Source organism: Bombina bombina, chromosome 6 (genome assembly GCF_027579735.1).
Source record: "Bombina bombina isolate aBomBom1 chromosome 6, aBomBom1.pri, whole genome shotgun sequence".
In the NCBI taxonomy this organism is placed as follows: Eukaryota; Metazoa; Chordata; class Amphibia; order Anura; family Bombinatoridae; genus Bombina; species Bombina bombina.
The window spans coordinates 677045117-677069337 of record NC_069504.1 but is presented as its reverse complement, the minus strand read 5'-3'; the positions used below and the strand labels follow the sequence as shown (position 1 = coordinate 677069337).

The window sequence follows — 24221 nt, the reverse complement described above, 5'->3', positions numbered from 1 at the left end:
GCCGTCTTGGGGTTGACTTGCATGAAAGCAGAGAGTCACACCGGACCAGCACTCCTGTCCGGCCCTGAACGCACAGGTGGATCAGTGGCTGACTCCGCACCTACTGGAGATCGGCAAAGTGGTTTCTGACAACGGAAGTAATTTGGTGGCGGCATTGAAATTGGACAAGTTGACACATGTGCCGTGCATGGCACATGTGTGTAGTCTGATTGTACAACGCTTTGTGCATAAGTACCCAGGCATACAGGACATCCTGAAGCAGGCCAGGAAGGTGTGTGGCCATTTGAGGCGTTCCTACACGGGCATGGCGCACTTTTCCGATTTCCAGCGGCGAAACAACATGCCAGTGAGGCGCTCGATTTGCGACAGCCCGACACGTTGGAATTCAACACTCCTAATGTTTGACCGCCTGCTCCAACAAGAAAAAGCTGTTAATGAGTATTTGTATGACTGGCGTGCTAGGACAGCCTCTGCGGAGCTGGGATTTTTTTTGCCACGTTACTGGACGCTCATGCGCAGTGCCTGTAGGCTCATGCATCCTTTTGAGGAGGTGACAAACCTAGTCAGTCGCACCGAAGGCACCATCAGCAACATCATACCATTTGTTTTCTTCCTGGAGCGTGCCCTGCGAAGAGTGCTGGATCAGGTCGTAGATGAGCGTGAAGAGGAAGAGTTGTGGTCACCATCACCACCAGAAACAGCCTTATCAGCATCGCTTGCTGGACCAGCGGCAACGCTGGAAGAGGATTGTGAGGAAGAGGAGTCAGAGGAGGAATGTGGCTTTGAGGAGGAGGAGGAAGACCAACCACAACAGGCATCGCAGGGTGCTCGTTGTCACCTATCTGGTACCCGTGGTGTTGTACATGGCTGGGGGGAAGAAGATACCTTCAGTGAGATCACTGAGGACGAGGAACGGGACATGAGTAGCTCGGCATCCAACCATGTGCAAATGCGGTCTTTCATGCTGTCGTGCCTGTTGAGTGACCCTCGTATAAAAAACCTGAAGGAGAACGACCTGTACTGGGTGTCCACGCTACTAGGCCCCCGGTATAAGCATAAAGTGCCTGAAATGTTACCGAATTACCACAAGTCGGAAAGGATGCAGCAGTTCCAAAACAAATTAAAAAGTATTCTTTACACAGCGTATAAGGGTGATGTTACAGCACAACGGGAATCTAACAGGGGAAGAGGTGAAAGTAATCCTCCAACTCCCACGACCATGCCGGCAAGGACAGGACGCTTTACAGATGTGTTGTTGATGGAGGACATGCGGACCTTTTTAACTCCTATGCATCGCCACAGCCCTTCGGGGTCCACCCTCAGAGAACGACTCAACCGACAGGTAGCAGACTACCTTGCCTTAACTGCAGATCTCGACACTCTGAGGAGCGATGAACCCCTTGACTACTGGGTGTGCAGGCTTTACCTGTGGCCTGAGCTATCCCAATTTACGATAGAACTTCTGGCCTGCCCCGCTTCAAGTGTCCTGTCAGAAAGGACCTTCAGTGCAGCAGGAGGTATTGTCACTGAGAAGAGAAGTCGCCTAGGTCAAAAAAGTCTAGATTACCTCACCTTTATTAAGATGAATGAGGAATGGATCCCGAAGGGACTGACATTGGGTGATACATTCGAGTAAAAAAGGCCTGATGAGATGAGCTGCCTTGGGCTAAAAATGGTCCACACGCTGCTGTATTTTATCTTCGAATGCCGGATGACTTGCGTGACTTATCCGCCACCAACTAGGGTTCAAGCCGCAATGTTTTAGGGCACTTTCTGCCTGGGAAACAAACATCAATTTTTCTGGCCACTGCTACATCAGCGGCTGCAACAATACCTAATTTTTCAAGCATGTGTAAATGCCAAATTTTTCTGGCCTCTGGTGCTGCACTGTGGCTTCAAAAACCAAACCAAAAAAAAAAGCACGTAACAGGGATTAAACTGATAGGAATAGTACTACTTAACACACCATTCCTATCTGGTGGCACATTAGATTGCACGCACAGTGCCCCAAATTTGAAGTAGGAGGACCGACCAAGCATCTTTTTCCATCTCCCGGTTCCTAAAATCCATGCCATATACACGTCCCCTGGCGCCGCAACTGCCTCTGGGAACCTTACCATGGGTCCCAGAACGCACGTCTTGTAATTCTCTGTCTGGGAAATTATCTATCTTTCAAATCTATTTATTTATCTATCAAATCTATCTATCTATCGTATCTATCAAATGTATCTATTGCATCTATTGATCTATCTATCTAATCTATGTTTCTATCTATCAAATCTATCTATCTCATGGCCGGACTGTTATCTGACAGCCAGTTGTGTTTTGGCCAAATGTCCGTCGGCCAAATGTCCGTCTGCCAAATGTCCCTCGGCTAAAAGTCCGGCCACGATTGCAAGCGCAGTGCCCTAAATTTGAAGTAGGAGGACCGACCAAGCATCTTTTTCCATCTCCCGGTTCCTAAAATCCATGCCATATACACATCCCCTGATAGGTGACACCGCAGTGTAAGGTACCCGGCCGAAATTTCTTTGCACAAAAGGCAATCCCCAACCTGTACTCGATTGTGCAAAAGGAAGTAACCTTACCATGGGTCCCAGACCGCACGTCTTGTAATTCTCTGTCTGGGAAATTATCTATCTATCTATTTATCTATCAAAGTTATCTATCATATCTATCAAATATATCTATTGCATCTATTGATCTATCTATCTAATCTATGTATCTATCTATCAAATCTATTTATCTCGTGGTCGGACCGACCAAGCATCTTTTTCCATCTCCCAGTTCCTAAAATCCATGCCATATACACGTCCCCTGATAGGGGACGTAACAGGGATTAAACTGATAAGAATAGTACTACTTAACACACCATTCATATCTGGTGGCACAGTAGATTGCATGCGCAGTGCCCCAAATTTGAAATAGGAGGACCGACCAAGCATCTTTTTCCATCTCCCGGTTCCTAAAATACATGACATATACACGTCCCCTGGCACCGCAAGTGCCGCTGGGAACCTTACCATGGGTCCCAGACCGCACATCTTGTAATTCTCTGTCTGGGAAATTATCTATCTATCAAATCTATCTATTTATCTATCAAATCTATGTATTGCATCTATTGATCTATCTATCTATCTATCTATCTATCTATCTCGTGGCCGGACTGTTATCTGACATCCACTTGTGTTTCGTCCAAATGTCCGTCGGCCAAATGTCCATCTGCCAAATGTCCGTCGGCTAAAAGTCCGGCCACGATTGCACGCGCAGTGCCCCAAATTTGAAGTAGGAGGAAAGACCAAGCATCTTTTTCCATCTCCCGGTTCTTAAAATCAATGCCATATACACGTCCCTGAGGGGACGTAACAGGGATTAAACTGATAGGAATAGTACTACTTAACACACCTTATAATAACGCAGAGAGAGGCAACGCAGAGAGAGGAGTCTGAAGAAGAGGAGTCAGAGGAGGAAGGTGGTTTTGAGGAGGTGGAAGACCAAACACAGCAGGCATCCCAGGGGGCTTGTTTTCACCTTTCGGGGACCCTTGGTGTTGTACGTGGCTGGGTGGAGGAAGAGACCTTCAATGACATTAGTGAGGACAAGGAACGGGACATTGCTAGCTTGGTATCCAACCTTGTGCAAATGGGGAGTTTGCGTTTGTGCAAATGGACTGTTTGCGGTTGTTTGCGGTGCATTAAACGGGGAGTTTGGTCTGTCACTGTGAAGCGGGCGTAACCCTTACACTACCTGATTGATACAACATCATACCTGATGTTTTAAAGCACGTTATTCCAAACAATTTAGGAATGTTAGGGGATTTATGCCCTTTATGGATTAAAACCAGACTCTGCATCAACTATGTAATTTTCCGTGGGAGTTTTGCCATGGATCCCCCTCCGGCATGCCACATTCCAGGTGTTAGTACCCTTGAAACAACTTTTCCATCACTATTGTGGCCAGAAAGAGTCCCTGTGGGTTTTAAAGTTCGCCTGCCTATTGAAGTCAATGGCGGTTCGCCCGGTTCGCCCGTTCGCGAACATTTAACTTGATACTTATTAAGTGTGTTGGATAAAATGTATTTGATTATTATCTCAAAAAATAGATTATCACAAGTCATACAATGGGTATTCTATTCATATATATTACAATGTCAATCCCATATGTTGAAGCGTGTACCGTAGTGTATCCTGATGATGTGTTATCGGTAATAGATACCACAATAACAAGTGTTTTTTTTAAATATAACCTTATTGCAGTGTCCGCTCCTGGGGATGCTGTTAGCAGGTTAACAAGCAGACTGAGCCGTTGTATTTCCTCAGAGGAGTTCAGTAGTCAGTACTACTCTTTAGATGAGGTTCCGGGTTAAGGTGTCAAATGCGGTCCGTGATACACCGATAGAATATTCCGGTATCTAGTGATTTTCCACTTGTTTTAAATGGATTTCAGACTGGTTAGTAGGTTTGGAAATACCGGATCATGGGACAGGAATTATACATGCAGGGACTATTCCTATTGTGGGATATATCTCAATGTACCTGTCCTAACCGGTATATTATATAGAGTGTAAATTTCACCAGCTGAAAGTGCAGGGGTGCAAGATCACGTCTGCACCAAATTGCACTCAGCGACAGCACAAACACAAGCTATATATATATATATATATATATATATATATATATATATATATATATATATATATATACAACCAGAAAGAGAAGCAGTCTGTCAGGAACAAACAACAACTCACTGGCTTGTTCTATGACCCGGTTACTACCTGGAAGTAGCTTCCTTTAGCCCAATTGTGCTTTTCACAGTGTAAACCTTTCCTGAAGTTTTTCAGTCTGATTGTAAATGGTCTACACAATGAGTTATTTTCTCTACATTTTGTATTTAGTGGAGGATTTTAAACTCACTTTTCGCCTCCCCATAATTTTAATTGTTGTTGTATTTCCCCCAGAAATGAACTTTACCAAGCAGTGATTCAACCTACTGCCAGCTGAAGAGTGGCAATAACCACGAAACAGCTGTCCTGGGATTGGTCTGAATCACTATACTAACCCTAGTTAAGCGTAAAAGCTGTGTAATGCGGCGATGCTATGGCGTAAAGGGAAGTCTGCCTTAAAAAGCAGGCAAAAAGTAAAAAGGTGAGTCATTGTGAACCTCTTTACCCAGAATCCTCTGCTGCATTGGAAACAGTGTAATCGGAGAGTTTCTGTGGGAAAAGCAAGTCTTCTGTAAATGGTCTACACAATGAGTTATTTTCTCTACATTTTACATATATATATATATATATATATATATATATATATATATATACAGCATATTAACAATAAAAACATCAGATATATATAGAACTATATATTTTAAAATAAATAGAACATTTTCTTCTCTGTGAAGAACATTGGAATGTAAAATATTCATAATTCATGTCTTAAACGTGGCCAAGTTAGTGTGCAAGTGATATGTGTTAGTATTTTTATTTGCACTCTCCATTGAAGTCTATGGGAAGAAGAAGTTAGAGGGGTTGCAATATCCAAAGTTCAACAGCATACGTTGGGTTTCACTTATACGCAAACATTTTACTTTCAGCTTGTAATACGCACGCTAACTCGTGCGTGTTAAAAGTTTACTTTTGACGTTTTTTTTGCTGCATGAAAACTTTTTTCTGTTTTTGGATGTGAAGATCTCATAATTAAGAACTACATTTAATGACTAAAGCAGAAACAGAACGGTTACTTGCTTAAACAATTAACAAGAAGAAATGGAAAAGTTGATTTGTTTATGTAATTAAAACCAGTACTCATAAGGAAGTAAGGATTTGTCTGATTGATCACATGTGTTAGCTAATACTTGTATAATCTGCCAGCCAATTTTTGGTTCAGCACCTGGGTAGCGCTGATTGGTGGCTAAATGTAAATTTTGGGTTTCATATCCCTTTAACTTTATATAAATTTCAGCTGCTGTCCAGCTGCTTCTCTGCTGCCATGAAGATGTTCTTCAGGCCATGGGAAATTAGGTGTTAACAAATTTCACTTAACAAACAAATAACGTTTTCAAAATTTGACTGAAATAAATGGCCCTATGTACTAATCTTGGATAATTCCATGTGCACTGCTCTCCCTCTGTATCCAGCTCTGGTGCCAAAACACAAGGTATACTAACTGAAAATGAAAGACTCTTCGTTCTATATTTCCGAATTCTTGCAAAACGCAAAGGTATAGCTAGACCTTTCTATTTCATTTCCCCTCTAAAAGTATAACAATCTCTGCAACTGCCACAAAAGTATCCATTAAAGGGACAATAACACCAGAATTGTTATTGTTTAAAAAGATAGATAATCACTTTATTACCCGTTCCCCAGTTTTATATAACCAACACAATTATATTAATATAATTTTTACCTCTGTGTTTGCCTTGTATCTAAGCCTCTGCAGACAGCCCCCTTATTTCAGTTCTTTTGACAGATTTGCATTTTACGCAATCAGTGTTGATTCCTAGGTATCTCCACGGGCGTGAGCACAATGTTATCAATATGGCACACATGGACTAAGGCTCTCTAGTTGTGAAAAAATGTCAGCCTTTCTGAAGCAACATGCATTGCAGGGTACAAACAGTCCAGATTTGTCATCCTGTAGCTTCTCACACTCCTTCCTTGGTCCATCCCCTTGGACCTGTGAAGTAGCAGAACAGACACTAACCAACTCCCTTTATTACCCTCTAGAGCCTTTAACACTATACCTCCTCCTAAATCTTCCCCTTTCAGCTATATCATCTCTACTTCCATCTACCCAAGGGGAAAGACAATGTCATAACTGCATCAGAAAAGCAGAATCTTCTATTTTGTCAGCTGAAACAGATATCCTTTCTAAGACCTTCTACACTAATTTGACTATAGAAAATCACCAGGAGTAGTGTATCCCTGACAAGCTCCTGTACTTTGCACCACCAGCCATTGCACATAAAATGCCAGGTCCATCAGTCATATAATTGCACAGATTTAAAGGAGAAAGAACACAGGTCACCTTTGTGCACTATACCATATGTTTCCTCTTCCCATCTGCACCCTAATCTCCTACCACTAGTAATACCCTCCTTCAACTATCTACCCCTTTAACCTTTCTATACCCTTACCACTCTTGTCTAGCAATAAAATCCAAGAGTTCTCATTAAAACCCTTGTGCTGCACCATTCCCTATTAGATATAGCCATGATATACAACAAAACACACCTCTTATCTCCAAATGTTCTCCCTCTACCTGGCCTCCCACATACCCACAGTTTCAAACCTTTACTTTTCTCATTTATTAGCCACCAAGGGCCTGTTCTACCTTTTTTCTCACAACTTCAGGCCCACCTGGGGGTTTGGCCCAAGCAGCCACACGAGCCCTCTTATATTTACCTCCTAATTAACAAAAATAATTTTCCTATTTTCTGTCAGCTATTACTGCTTTATTTGGATTTAGCAAATAGTTATGTTTTTCTTTTACAGAACAAAATAAATAAATTAAGGAGACACACTTTGAAAGGATAGTATAATAGGAAAATATTATTAAACTGACTTTTTGGATGATTTAAGTAACAAGGACCTATGTTAATATTATGCATAATAAGAACTAGAATCTCTACTATGTCACTTTGGTTTATAGTTATACTGTTAGGTGCAGAACACCATCTATAGCTGCTTATTTTCAACAGAAGGAGAGAACATGCATTCTTGTATTTCACAGACATTACTCTTATCTACTGGGAACTTACTGACATATTTTAGTTTAATTAATTTTCCACAAAACTCCACAAGAAACCAAAGTACTGAAAACATTTTTAATTGCTGTTTGTAGTACTACAGTTATCTCAGGGACATAAAAACATAATATAGAAATATAAGATTAGTGTTAGAATGTAATCACTCACTTTTTAACAAATTGATTACCTTTCTTTTCAGAAACAAAACTGTATTTTGATGAAGTATTTGTAACCTGCTAGAGGAAACAGAGTATTTTGTTTGATTGGAGAGTTTGAATTCTTATTGTACATGATATAATATTATCATGATACAATGTTTATGGTACAATTGTGCTAGAATGGTAAGTTGATTTATCTACACTTATTCTGACCCACTTAGGGTCTGTGACCCATAATGCTGATTGGCGGGTAATTGTTATTTGTACATACATTTACAAATCAACAAAAATACTACTTTCCTACTCCTAAAATGTATTTAAATTCCTCCTAAAATAGGACTAAATTACCTTCTATTTTTATCACAGAAAAAGGAAATAAATGCTTTCTGGCAAGATAAAAATGGCTGCCTTTAGAGTCAGTAAAACCTGAAGAACTGCAATGTGCAAGACATTCACAGCTTATGATTGTGAATCAGTCAAAAAGAAAATAGGTAATGGTGTTTCAACAAGTAAAGCCATAGGATAAGGGTTTTGTTGCAACAGATCTCTGCATATTTATTTATAGATCTACAATGACACTGATTTCTTTAAAATTGTCTAGTTGTGTCCAAATCATGTTCTTCAGAATATGTATTCGTATATCACCCTACTACTGGAGTATTCAAGCATATTTGATCATGATGCCACATAGCATACAGACAACATGATCCCTTAAAAACAGTCAAGTAAAAATTAAACTTTGATTCAGCTAGGGCATGCACATTTATACAACTTTCCAATTAAATTTTATCATCAAATTTGCTTTGTACTATTGGTATTCTTTGTTAAAAGCTAAACCTAGGTATGCTCATATGCTAATTTCTAAGCTCTGGAAGGCCACCTCTTATCTCATTACATTTTGACAGTGTTGCACATCTAGATAGCGCAAGTTCATGTTTGCCATATAGATAAGTGTGCTCACTCCTGTGGAGTTACCTATGAGTCAGGCCTCTTTTGCTAAAATGCTCAAAATAACTGAAATAAGGGGAAGTCTGCAGTGTCTTAGATACAAGGTTATCACAGAGGTAAAAAGTATATTAATACAACTGTGTTGGTTATGCAAAACTGGGGAATGGTAATAAATGTATAATCTATCTTTTTAAACAATAGAGATGTTGTTAATTTAAATCTATTGCCTATGCAATAGGCCCATCTACAGGACAATTCATTCTACACAGGGCCCTTTTTAAGAAATAAATTGATGTAATTTGCCTAACAATGTAGACCACCTTGACTCTTCTTGTCAGAAGATTCATTATAGAGGTCTGGACACTTCTAATCTAGTGAACTGCTCCATGAAGAATTAGAGAATCTGATATACTAAAACAATCGTATGGATAACAAAGACCAGAAGATACAAAACAACCACCTTATAGACCAAACAGAGCAGATAGTAGTGAAGAGAGAGCCCATAATTGGGGAGATAGTATGAAATATATTGGCTGTAGATGAGCTGGAAGGAAATGTGACCCAGGAACACAATTGAAGTTTTACAGGAGTTGGGGGGGAAATGTTGCTTTTACATTCTGTTACTGGCAATTAATGCATGTTTAATAACATAACAATTGAAGTCAACAATTACAACAGACATATTAGAAGACACTTTCATTTTTGTTAACTTGTTTTTACAATGTTCTCTGCTAGATATCAATTAACTCTGTGAAGTCACATCAGATATTGGAACAGCCATGATTCAGTGGACCAGGGCTATCCCTAGCACAATCCATTTAAAAATATAGGTTTTGCTGACATTCTTTTGGTATAAGCAAGATTCCTGCTCTTTTCACCCAAAAAATAATCAAGCTCTAGAAATAAAGATCAATAATAATAATAATAATGATAATAATAATAATAATAATAATACAAATAATAAAGAGAGCAAATACTACTAAAGCTATTGGAATAAAGAGCAAACTGTAAAATAGCTCAAGAGCGTATACAATTCAAATACAAATTGGGGAACAAATAATCAGCCATACCTTTACACATTTACATTGGTTAAATATTATTATAGTGTGTGTAATGGTTTATTTTGAAATTATACCGTTTACATATTGTATATATCACATCTGATCTTGTGTTTGATATTCTTACCCTTCAGTGTTCTTCAAAACTGATGATAAAATGTATTAAAGGGACCCACATTTTTTATTTTGTGATTCAGATAGAGCATGCAATTTTAAAGGGACAGTCAAGTCCAAAAAAACTTTCATGTTTCAAATAGGGCATGTAATTTTAAACAACTTTCCAATTTACTTTTATCACCAATTTTGCTTTGTTCTTTTGGTATTCTTAGTTGAAAACTAGACCTAGGAAGGCTCATATGATAGTTTCTAAGCCCTTGAAGGCCGCCTCTAATCACATGCTTTTGTATTTGCTTTTCACAGCAGGGGAGAGCTAGTTCAGGTAAACCCTATAGATAACATTATGAGCACGCCCGTGGATTGTGGCAGACACTGCACTAATTGGCTAAAATGAAAGTCAATAGATAATAAATAAAATGTCATGTGATCAGGGGGCTGTCAGAAGATGATTAGATACAAGTTAATCACAGAGGTAAAAAGTGTATTATTATAACTGTGTTGGTTATGGAAAACTGGGGAATGGGTAATAAAGGGATTATCTAGCTTTTAAAACAACAACAATTCTGGTGTTGACTGTCCCTTTAAGCAACTTTATAATTTACTCCATTTATCAATTTTTCTTTGTTCTCTTTCTATCTTTATTTAAAAAGAAGTAATCTAAGCTATTTTTTTTTTGGTTCAGTACCCTGGACAGCCCTTGTTTATTGGTGGGTGAATTTATCCACCAATCAGCAAGAACAACCCAGGTTGTTCACCAAAAATGGGCTGGCATCTATACTTACATTCTTTCTTTTCAAATAAAAATACCAAGAGAATGAAGAAAATTTGATAATAGGAGTAAATTAGAAAGTTGTTTAAAATTGCATGCTCTATCTGAATCACAAAAGAAAAATTTGGGTTCAGTGTCCCTTTAACTTCCAGAATTATTTGTGGTAGTGGTGAATTTAGGTATTCCACAGATAATCTCTAAAGAAGATTTAAAACAGCTGACAGCAAGTAATAACATTCCACTTAAAATATTACTCATACAAACAGAAAGATGGGGGAAACCAGACGTGGACCAAAAGGTCTTTTGTGTTTAAAGTATTACGTTTTTTCTATTTATTACTTTGTCCTTAATCAGTCCCTTTAGATCAGGGGGTTTAAAACCTGTCCTCAGGCCTTCCTAACAGGCCAGATTTTCAGGATTACCTTTGGTGAGAGCAGGTTAATAACTATTGGCTAGATTACGAGTTTTGCGTTAAGCTGAAAAGCAGCGTTAACAGGTCCTAACGCTGCTTTTTCACTGTCGCTGCTATTACGAGTCTTGCAGGTTTAGGGGCACAGCACACTTCTTTGGCCTTACCGCAAAACGACTTACGTAAACTTCATAAACCCTTTTTTCTATGGGACTTCCATAGTGCTGGTATTACGAGTCTGTCCTGGGAGGCCAAAAAGTGAGCGGTACACCCTCTACCTCCAAGATTCCTAACGCATTCTAAAGTCAGTAGTTATGAGTTTTACACTACAACGCTGTAGCATAAAACTCATAACTAAAGTGCTAAAAGGTACACTAACACCCATAAACTACCTATTAACCTCTAAACCAAGGCCCTCCCGCATCGCAAACACTATAATAACATTTTTAACCCCTAATCTGCCGCTCCGGACATTGCTGCCACTAGAATAAACATATTAACCCCTAAACAGCCTTGTGAACACTAGTTAAATATTATTAACCCCTAATCTACCGCCCCTAACATCGCCGCCACCTACATTATACTTATTAACCCCTAATCTGACGTCCCCAACGTCGCCGCCACTATATTAAATGTATTAACCCCTAAATCTAAATCTAATCCTAACCCTAACACCCCCTAACTTAAATATAATTTAAATAAATCTAAAGAAAATTACTATAATTAACTAAATTATTCCTATTTAAAACTAAATACTTACCTATAAAATAAACCCTAACTAGCTACAATATAACTAATAGTTACATTGTAGCTAGCTTAGGGTTTATTTTTATTTTTATTTTACAGGCAAGTTTGTATTTATTTTAACTAGGTAGAATAGTTATTAAATAGTTATTAACTATTTAATAACTACCTAGCTAAAATAAATACAAATTGACCTGTAAAATAAAATCTAACCTAAGTTACACTAACACCTAACACTACACTACAATTAAATAAATTAACTAAATCATATAGAACTTGTCCTGGGGAAACCCCTGCAGAACAGCCCAAACACTTTGCTATACCTTTCATTGCCCGAACTACCCTGCAAAGCAAACAGGGCCCTATTACTGGTCATGCTCAATGGAGCCAAACTACTGATCCCAAAGCACTGGAAATCCAGCACCACACCGACCTTTCAGGAATGGCGAGCACAAGTGGACACACTGCTACACCTAGAGAGATACCATCACCTCCGACAGGGGACTGTAGACACACACGAGATGATGCTGGAGAGCTGGGCAGCACATAAATGACGGACAGAATAAGACAGGACAGACTGCACCCTAGCCCCCTAACCCCCTCTCTTCCCCACCCCACCCCTACCTCGCCCCTCTACACTGCCTCCTTCCCACCTCCCCTCTTCACCTCTGCCTGCCCACCACAGGACACACGCAAGTGAGCCTTAATCAACACCAAATAGTGGAAACACAACACAAAGCTGACCTGGTCTGCACAAACCTCTCTAACCGGCCCAATGAAGACAGCTCCCTCCCCCCCCCCTTCCCCCCCTCACCTCTTCTTACCTCTTGCCCTCTGGTGACCCTAGCACATGCTTGCATAACTTGGTGGAAATGGATATTGAGCACTAGGGACAAAGCACTAATGGACTTTTGGACTTTCATCACTTAAGTGCTTTTTGAACTGTGTTCTAACCCCTTGGAAATCACACACCACCTGCCATTGGACTGAATAATAATCTTGCAAGCCTGGGGGCACCAGCACTAATATTATATAATTCTTATTTTTTAGCATCTTTCTGTTACATTTCGCAAAGCTACATTTGAACAACTTTGTATTTACATTTACTTTGGATCAATTGGAAAGCTTGTAAACATTTGAATTTTTGTTAATAAAGCTCTTTTGAAAAAAATAAATAAAAAATAAATAAATAAATTAACTAAATTAAATACAATTAAATAAATTAACTAAATTAAATACAATTAAATAAATTAAATTAGCTAAATCACAAAAAAACATTAAATTACAGAAAATAAAAAACAAATTACAGATCTTTAAACTAATTACACCTAATCTAATAGCCCTATCAAAATAAAAAGCCCCCCAAAAATAAAAAAAAAACCCTAGCCTAAACTAAACTATCAATAGCTCTTAAAAGGTCCTTTTGCGGTGCATTGCCCCAAAGTAATCAGCTCTTTTACCTGTAAAAAAAAAAATACAAACAACCCCCCCAACAGTAAAACCCACCACCCACACAACCAACCCCCCAAATAAAATACTAACTAAAAAAACTAAGCTCTCCATTGCCCTGAAAAGGGCATTTGGATGGGCATTGCCCTTAAAAGGGCATTTAGCTCTTTTTCTCAAAGCCCTAACCTAAAAAATAAACCCACCCAATACACCCTTAAAAAAATCCTAACACTAACCCCCGAAGATTCACTTACCGGGAGAAGTCTTCATCCAAGCGGCAAGATGTCCTCAATGAAGCCGGCAGATGTGGTCCTCCAGACGGGCAGAAGTGGTCTTCCAGACGGGCAGAAGTCTTCATCCAGACGGCATCTTCTATCTTCATCCTTCCGGTACGGAGAGGGTCCATCTTCAAGACATCCGACGCGGAGCATCCTCTTCAAACGACGGCTTCTTCGTAATGAATATCTCTTTAAGTGACATCATCCAAGATGGCGTCCCTTAGATTCCGATTGGCTGATATAATTCTATCAGCCAATCGGAATTAAGGTGAAAAAATCCTATTGGCTGATTGGATCAGCCAATAGGATTGAACTTCAATCATATTGGCTGATCCAATCAGCCAATAGGATTGAGCTTGTATTCTATTGGCTGATTGGAAAAGCCAATAGAATGCCAGCTCAATCTTATTGGCTGATTGCATCAGCCAACAGGATTTTTTCTACCCTAATTCCGATTGGCTGATAGAATTCTTTCAGCCAATCGTAATCTAAGGGACGCCATCTTGGATGACGTCACTTAAAGAGATATTCATTATGAAGAAGCCGTCGTTTGAAGAGGATGCTCCATGTCGGATATCTTGAAGATGGACCCGCTCCGCGCCGGAAGGATGAAGATAGAAGATGCCGTCTGGATGAAGACTTCTGCCCGTCTGGAAGACCACTTCTGCCCGTCTGGAGGACCACTTCTGCCGGCTTCATTGAGGACATCTTGCCGCTTGGATGAAGACTTCTCCCGGTAAGTGAATCTTCGGGGGTTAGTGTTAGGATTTTTTAAGGGTGTTTTGGGTGGGTTTATTTTTTAGGTTAGGGCTTTGGGCCTGCAAAAGAGCTAAATGCCCTTTTAAGGGCAATGCCCATCCAAATGCCCTTTTCAGGGCAATGGGGAGCTTAGGTTTTTTTAGTTAGTATTTTATTTGGGGGGTTGGTTGTGTGGGTGGTGGGTTTTACTGTTGGGGGGTTGTTTGTATTTTTTTTTTACAGGTAAAAGAGCTGATTACTTTGGGGCAATGCCCCTCAAAAAGGCCCTTTTAAGGGCTATTGATAGTTTAGTTTAGGCTAGGGTTTTTTTTTATTTGGGAGGGGGCTTTTTTATTTTGATAGGGCTATTAGATTAGGTGTAATTAGTTTAAAGATCTGTAATTTGTTTTTTATTTTCTGTAATTTAGTGGGTTTTTTTGTGATTTAGCTCATTTAATTTATTTAATTGTATTTAATTTAGTTAATTTATTTAATCATATTTAATTTAGTTAATTTATTTCATTGTAGTGTAGTGTTAGGTGTTATTGTAACTTAGGTTAGGCTTTATTTTAAAGGTCAATTTGTATTTATTTTAGCTAGGTAGTTATTAAATAGTTAATAACTATTTAATAACTATTCTACCTAGTTAAAATAAATACAAACTTGCCTGTAAAATAAAAATAAACCCTAAGCTAGATACAATGTAACTATTAGTTATATTGTAGCTAGCTTAGGGTTTATTTTATAGGTAAGTATTTAGTTTTAAATAGGAATAATGTAGTTAATGATAGAAATTTTATTTTGATTTATTTTAATTATATTTCAATTAGGGGGTGTTAGGGTTAGGGTTAGACTTAGGTTTAGGGGTTAATACATTTAATATAGTGGCGGCGACGTTGGGGGCGGCACATTAGGGGTTAATAAGTGTAGGTAGGTTGCGGCGACAATGGGGGCGGCAGATTAGGGGTTAATAAATATAATGTAGGTGGTAGCGATGTTGGGGTCAGCAGATTAGGGGTTAATAAGTATAATGTAGGTGGCGGTGGTGTCTGGAGCGGCAGATTAGGGGTTAATAAGAATAATGTAGGTGTTGACGATGTATGGGGCGGCAGATTAGGGGTTAATAAGTGTAAGATTAGGGGTGTTTAGACTCGGGGTTCATGTTAGGGTGTTAGGTGTAAACATAAAATGTGTTTCCCCATTGGAATCAATGGGGATGCGTTACTGAGTTTTACGCTGCTTTTTTGCAGGTGTTAGACTTTTTCTCAGCCGGCTCTCCCCATTGATGTCTATGGGGAAATCGTGCACAAGCACGTATGACCAGCTCACCGCTGACTTAAGCAGTGCTGGTATTAAAGTGTGGTATGGAGCTCAGTTTTGCTCTACGCTCACTTCTTGCCTGTTAACGCCAGGTTTGTAAAAACCTGTAATACCAGCGCTGTAGGGAAGTGAGCGGTGAGCAAAAACTGCTCGTTAGCACCGCATAGCTCCTAACGCAAAACTCATAATCTCGCCGTTTGTTTACTACTTATGAACAAGTTCACATATCCGGAAAAACTAACTTTCTAGGGAGGCCTTAGGCCAGGTTTCAAAACCCCTGCTTTAGAGCTACCCTTTAGGGGAGTATATATGAACCTCTTAGCCCTAGTATGGGCATGGCCCCAGCATTAACTCTATATTCAGGGTCAATACTATAATGAATGGCAGAAATTGTTATATCCATGTCTGTTTACTCCTCTGTATCACAACTGTCTCTCACTCTCAATAACATGTTGATCTCTTTAAATAGCATCTTTTATTTTTCTCTCAGTAATATTATCTATATATCTGTATCATCAGGCCCTTCTTTATCACATTTCAAATCTGTGCAAATCTTTGTATAACAGCACTTATAAGGGTAATGGAACAAAGAATAGTAATGTAATTTATATTATTATTGCATTTATTAATATATAGTTATCACTAATCAATCAAACAAATTACAATGACAGATTTTACAATTTATTTCCTAATGCATCTTTAATTTAGAAAGATCTCTAGCTACAAAATAGCTGTAAAGGGCTAACATAGCATTAATCAGTATTTGCTCCACACATCTTATTTACATTTACAATCATGTATGGCTACTAAAAGCTTAAGATGTGAACTAAAAATTACTGAATTCACTCTGCTGAATCTGGATCATTAGTGGTATAGGTAGGATTGCCGGGTGTGCAGTATTTTACCAGACAGTCTGATATTGAAAACAGTCATCCAATAAAATGTTTGTAAAAAATGGATATGGAAATTATTATCTGATATGAGGATTAAAGTGGACATTATATCTGACAGGGACTTAAAGGCCACTAGTTTGATCTAAGTTCTGATATGGGGATACAGTCATGTTTACATATAGCTGACTGGCTTCAGGACCATGGGTCAGATGTTGGAGACTTATAGCAACATATAACTACCAGGGACTACAAGCATTGGGGTCTGATTTGATACCTGCTTTGGATATACGGCTGATAGGAGCTACAGGACCCTGAGATTGAATTTGACATTTGATCACAATGCCAATACTGTATTCAAATGTGTCAGTATCAAGATGTCCAGAAACCAGCAACTCTACGACCAGTCAATTGTAAAATAATCCTCAAGTTTCAAATTAGCAACCAATATCATTCACCTGTGGCAATTATAAAGGTGCCCTACTTTATGAGAGTCCCATGCCTCAAAGTAGTAAGCTGCAGTGAATTTGTAAGGTAGTGTATTTTTTTACATGTCTAGTAAAGGAGAAAGATAAAGTAGGAAGGAGGAGATAAAACAAATAAAAAGACAGTAATTGATAGTAGCAGTTGATTGCCATCATCAGTACCCCCTGCAACCTTAATGTTAAAGTTTGTGGTCAAAGTTTATGCAGTCCCTCGAACCATCACTAAATTCATCAGGTAATTTCTGGAGCCAGTTGCTGCTGGGTTAGTTTTTCTGAAAATGTTTTTCAGACACTTCAGTACCAAAAGTCATCTTAAAAGACCCCTAAATAAAGTAGAGTTGAATAATTAACACATTCACAATAAAAATACAATGCAACAGCAATTACTTTGAATTTGAAAGGCGCTGTTGAATATTTTCTGACAAGTTTCAAAGTCAATCCAATTTTCCCTCCACATGTATCATGTGACAGCTATCAGCCAATCATAACATGTATATACATATGTCCTGTGCAAAAGAATGTGCACATTTTGATAATGGATAGTTCTTCCTCTGAATCATAAAAAAAATATTTTGACTTTAATAGCCCTTTAACTGACATCCAAATGCAATGACCATGCTACTGCTGCTTCCCATTGAAAGAATAGTGTGCAATATTTATTTTTTTGGGTATGTGCTTGTGCATTAGAAAACTGTGAATGTGGTGTGTTCTTATATCTTTGTCTTGAGAGAAAATTATATCATATATTTGATAATAGGAGAAGGTGAGAATTATGTGTCTGATGCTTGATTATTTTAAAATTGCAAGAGCATAAAGGTAGTGGAGTTTTTGGTACTTTGATAAACATCTTCCCTGTTTTTGAATGCCCAATAGTAAGCGATAACAGTTATTAACTAATTTTCATAGTGCTAAATGCAAAATGGGTACTTCAGAATTTGTGCAAGCACAAAATACAATAGAATAGCAATAGCATTCACTTTGAATTTCAACAGAGCAGTAGAACATTTTCTGAAAAATGTCAATATTAATCTTATATTCTCTCCCCATATTCCATGTGACAGCTATCAGCCAATCACAAAATGCATATACGTATATATTGTGTAATTTGCACATGATCAGTAGGAGCTGGAACCTTAGAAAGTGTGCATATAAAAAGAATGTGCATTCTTTAATTTTGACTTTAGTAGCCATTTAACAAATGATTTAATATTGAGCTGAGTTTCTTTTGTAAACACAAAATTGTGCTTCTTATGGTAATGTTGTTTACCTCCTTCGTTATCTTGAGTACTTCTGATCACATACACATGCACACACATACATGCTAATGACTATATTAAATACTAATAACAATTAATTGACATTAAAGGATTATGACATATTATAAACAGATTTGTCTATCATTAACATACTAAATAGTTCATTAACGAGTAGTTCAAATTGTAAACTGTTGGAGTGGGAGTAACCAATCAGAGAGACGTGATAATTGCATTTTATGAATAATTGTAAATTAATGTAACCGAGAATACAGATGCTTACCATTATTAATTCAAAAGTAAAGAGTTTGGGTATAAATAAAAAAGAACTGGCAGATAATAATACAATATACAAACAGCTAAAACTACTTGGCTTTATTTTAAAATTAGTCTGGCCATTGAACCAAACCTCTCTCCATTATATTTTGTACAACATTTTTTTTAACAGATCCATTTCTCTTATAAAGAAACGTGGGTGATGTATCAACCTTGTTATAAAACTGAAGCTCTCATGATTTAGATACAGTGTGCAAATAAACAACTTTCCTATTTACATCCATTGTTAAATTGAGCACAGCCTTTTTATTTGCACACTGAGATGCCAGCTCTTTCTGAGCATGTGCAAGAGTTCACAATGTATATGTATATAAAGGGGACAGGGAAATCAAAGTAAACTTTCAAATTTGCTAGAAAATAAATCTACTGCTCATTTGAAATACAGAAGAGCAGGTTACAAGTGGTGTGCTAATTTTTTTTTTTAAGTAAAAGGTTAGCGCTAGGGATGGGCAAATGTGTAAATTTCTGAATTTGAATGTTAGAACGAATGTTATTACCGAAATTCAAATTACAAATCCAAATGTTGATACGAACGAATATTCTTAAAAATTCTATAATTGAATGCTATTTACAGTTTTTGAATGTCACTTTCGAATTCAAATGTTTATAATTAGATTGAATGTCCACATTCGAAATTTTGAATTTAACAAATACTATTCAGAAGTTCAATAGTTCATGTGGTAGGCAATTTAGTAAATTGATACATAATAGATAAAAAATATATCAATTCAAATGTTTCTATTTCGATTGAATATTGCATAATTTGAATATTATATTTAAATAAAGCATTAGAAATACTATTTTATATATATATATATATATATATATATATATATATATATATATAAATTAAAAAAAAAATTGAATATTGCATACTTAGAATATTACATTTAATATAATACAAAGCAAAACATTCTATCATTCAAACAAATTTTTTCGAATGTAATTGTAAAATTCGAAAACCGAACATTCGAAAATCAAATGTTAGAATGTTATGTAAACATTCTAAATTCAATTCAAACAAACTAATGTGTTAAAATGTGTTTCATTTTTTGAATGTTGTGAAACATTTGCCCATCCCTAGTTAGCCCACAAGGAAACACAATGCACAGTTGAAACACAAAGAGAGAACCTAGCTTAAACAAACTACAGCTTGATTATATCCAAGTAAAGTAAAAGGAGTTTGGATTGGTTAAATAGGCTGATGATCTCAGAGCCTCAATGCAGGTAAACCAGCACATCTGGCAACTAAAAGATTTAACGTAATATTAAATTAGGATGCATATGACAAAAAGATTGAAGGCTGGAATAAGGATGCATATGACAGAAATGCAGCCCCAAACCAGGACAGACCTTCCACCATGTTTCACTGAAGGCTGGAAGCACTCATTCTTCCATCTCTCCCAACTTTTCTTCTCACATATTGTCCATGATTGGACCCAGAAATACTCTTTTCCCCTGATCTTCATTCCAATCTTTGTGAGCTTTAGCATATATTAGCCTTTTCACCCTATTCCCCTTCAGAAAAAGTGGTTTCTTGGCTGCTACCCTTCCACAAAGACCATTCCTGATCAATCTTCTTTGGACTGTAGAAAGGTCAACTTGGCATCCCAATGAAGCTGCCAGATGCTGAGCCAGGTCCTTGCTGGACTTCTTCCGGTCTCTCAAAGAAGAAACTATGAGAAACTTCTTATCAGATTTTGAAAGTTTTCTTGGCCTTCCAGTCCTTTTTTTGTCCTTGACCTCTCATGATTCTTCAAATTTCTTTATAACAGCTTGAAAATCACATATTAAGTATCCAGTTCATTTGCTGATTTCCCTTTGATAGTGGCCTTGCTAATGCAAAGGTTTGATTTTATTGTGATCTTTGGCATTTTAAATGGAATGATGTGATTGAAAATTGGTCTTATTAGCTAGCTTCTAACTAATTAAACTCATACTACATGTGTATGTAATGCTCAATCATGTCTTGCACAAACCTGGTGGAATAGACCTTTTTCACAGCAGTCGTTTTGCCATGAAATAGTAGGACAAATACAGGTGTTAGCAATGACATTAATTAGGGTTCCATTCCATTTAGGGTTACGCGAGGTTCCTGCTATTGCTCAAGTGTAAGGGGAGGTCACACTAAATACTTGCCACTTTAACCTATAGAAGCTGTTTTTTCTGATTTATTCTGTTTTTTTAATGATGCATACAAATATCCTGTATTTTCTGGTTGTATTCTAATAAAGAGACTGAGAAATAATTATATATGGTCATTATACCATTGCTAAAACAACAAATTTAATGGTGACCTAAGACTTTCGCACAGTATTGTATGTGTATATGTGTATTTACAGACATATATGCACATATAAACAAAAATAAATACAAATGTATGTATATATGGACATATATATAATTGCAGTAGAGTCCTTTTCAATCAAGTAGATAAAACATGTTAAAGCATATTTATGAAAGTGTTATACTATGTATTTACTGTAAATATTTCATATTCCAATGTTCTGAACATAACAATATAGAACATATTCTGCTATGTGAAGAACATTGGAATGTGAAATATTAATATTTTCATGTAAGTTTAGCGCAATTGAGATATTGTGATCTGGTTTTTGCGTGAATAGGGTCTTAGTTATTTTTACACTTTTTGTGCTCCATTGAAGTCTATGTGGCAATATGTTATCATGGTCATGATATTGTAACTGGCTTTTTGCATGCATCAGTTAGAGCGCAAGAGAAATCTTTTTTCTTTCAACTTGTAATACACGCGCAACACGACGCTCGTAAAAAGCAATAAAAAGCTGGCCACTAGTAATCTAGCCCCAAGTATTTTATCTTTTAACCCCATGTAATTTTGAGCATTTTTCGTTACTGGAGTAGTCACAATATATAACAAAAACACATTAGGACGCTGCTCAAATTGTGTGAAATGTAATAAAAATCATATTTATTGAAAACAGACATGGTACTGTCAGAAAGAATCTGATGTGATTAGCTCCCCCTAGCGGCGCTGAGTCATAGACTGTTAAAAATAAACGTAAGGTTTTAAATGTGTCCCTTTTAAGTAGTGGATAATCTATCATCCATCTATCATCAATCAATCAATCTATCAATCTATCTATCTATCTATCTATCTATCTATCTAGCAACCTGTCTTTCTGTATTTCTGTCTGTCTGTCTTTATCTAACTTTTTGTCCTATGAACCATGAATACAGTGTATACATTTTTTCCTATATATAAATCCCTTTATATGTCTTTTTAATTTTCTGTGCCTCACTTATTTCTATTATTGCTGTACCTTTTTAGGGCAGAAGGTTCGAGAGGTCTTTATCAATGTAACCAGACAGCAGGTGGAGGATTTCCATGGACCTGAAGACTACTGGTGTCAGTGTGTGGCATGGGGTGATCTAGGAACTTCCAAAAGCAGAAGGGCCTCTGTACGGATAGCTTGTAAGCATCAAGACAAATTTCATGACCTCTATGTTTATTTTACATTAGAAAGATTTATTCATAAATAATTGTCTTTCTTCATGGTCAAACTCCATTCTTTGCTTAAGGAAAATAGGTGGACCTTTTAATTTTGAATTTCCATTTTATAAATTATTGTTATCAATAATAAAAAAAAGTTACACAATGTTAAACTAGCAATGCATTCATTGTAAATATTTAAGAACACAAACTAATTTTTAGCTATTAACAATGAAAAAAAAGGACAGAAAAAAAACACATAAAGGGCCAGATTACAAGTGGTGCACTAATAATTGTGCGGTCCAGCAATATTGGTTATTGCCCCGGGGCTATTATCAGCACGTCACTTGTAATCTGGCCTCATGCTGGCCCTAACTATTTAAGACAGTATTAATAGTAGCCTAAATCACTCTCTATTTACTGTCTTGCTCTAAACAAAACCAGCATTTTTATTTCTATAAATGGGCCAGATGTAATATACCATAAGTGGTGTATGGGATAATTTTAGCTACCTAAAACTATGTGTGAGTCATCAAAATGTAGTGGTCTTTCATAGTTTGTAGTTCTAACCAACCGAGCTGCTGATGACCTTAGTTACCAGATACCATTGTCATAGCCCAATATTCCTAACATCAGCCTCTCAAACTGACCAGAATCTAGCCACACAAACCACAATTACCCTTAACCTGCCCTGGCTCCCGCTACAATTAAACTTTACTGCAAGCTAGTCCCCTGTCTATTACACTGATCTCCCCACTGTTTTAATCACACATGAGTTGTACAGTATAGCTCAACTCTTGCTCTGTGTCTATGAAATTACCAAGCAAATAATCTTTCCGTTATAGATCATATACTAAGCCAAAAACAATAGAGTACCCTTGTACCTCACATCCATGTCTAACGTATTACATGTCCATTTTATTTCTTCATAGACTTGAGGAAAAACTTTGAGCAAGACCCCCAAGGAAAAGAAGTACCGATAGAGGGAATGATTGTCCTTCACTGTCGGCCTCCAGAGGGTGTACCCACTGCAGAGGTAAGGCTTTATTCCAAAGTAAAAACAAAGTATCAGAGCCAGGTGGTTTTTAAAACATCCCAGAATGCTGATATGGGATTTCTCATTGACTAAACATTTACAATACAATATGAGGGTCTGAGCAAACAAAAATAAAGTGTAAATTCACAACCCAAATATCTATCTGTCTGTCTATCTATAAATATATATATATATATGTGTATGTGTGCAAATACATAAATACAAACACATACACACTAAAAAACTTAAAAATATATTAAAACAGAACAAAAAAAGGCTAAGGGGCCGATTTATGAATATGTAGGCGGACACAATCTGCTGTAGCGGATCATGTCCACCCCACATCGATAAATGCCAACAGCATACGCTGTCGGCATTTATCATTGCAAAAGTATTTCTAGTGAAATGCTTGCGCAATGCTGCCCCCTGCACATTCACGGCCAATTGGCCGCTAGCAGGGGGTGTCAATCATCCCTATCATATTCGATCGGGATGATTGCTGTCCGCCACCTCAGAGGTGGCGGACAAGTTAAGAAACAGCAGTCTTAGGACCGCTGCTTCTTAACTATTGTTTACAGCGAGCCTGAAGTCTCACACGGAAACTGCAGCATACGCTGCATAGTAAATCGGCCCCTAAATGTCTTGCGTGATATGATTGTAAAATAATTTTTATCTCATTCATTTGAATGATATAAAATATGTGTGTGTGTGTGGGGGGGGGGGGGGGAGGGGGTCTCAGTAAAATAGGTTTATTAACTACATTTTACTACTATTTGGTTAAAATGTTTTATTAGTGTCATACTGTGTATCAGATTTCTCTTATTGATGTAGTATAATGTGGCATTTTTTTAACAAAAAGTAGAAGCCTTTATAGTGATAATGAAGCACATTTTCCAATAGGGATGTGCATTTGGGATGTTTGTTATAAAACGAATGCCGAATATGTCTGTTTCCAGCGCATTTGTCTATTTGCAGATCTGGATTTCTTCATTTTATAGTGCCATATTCAGCATTCATT

The 24221-nt window shown here is 37.5% G+C and overlaps 1 protein-coding gene across 1 annotated transcript in view; it reads left to right on the top strand.

Annotated features, from left to right (window-relative positions):
- Nucleotides 1-24221, top strand: part of UNC5D (unc-5 netrin receptor D) — a 683183-nt gene that overhangs the window by 44172 nt on the left and 614790 nt on the right. Inside the window, exons 3-4 of the mRNA XM_053719375.1 lie at nt 22006-22149; nt 23100-23203. Coding sequence (XP_053575350.1) covers nt 22006-22149; nt 23100-23203 — 248 coding nt within the window. The remainder of the gene's footprint in view (nt 1-22005; nt 22150-23099; nt 23204-24221) is intronic.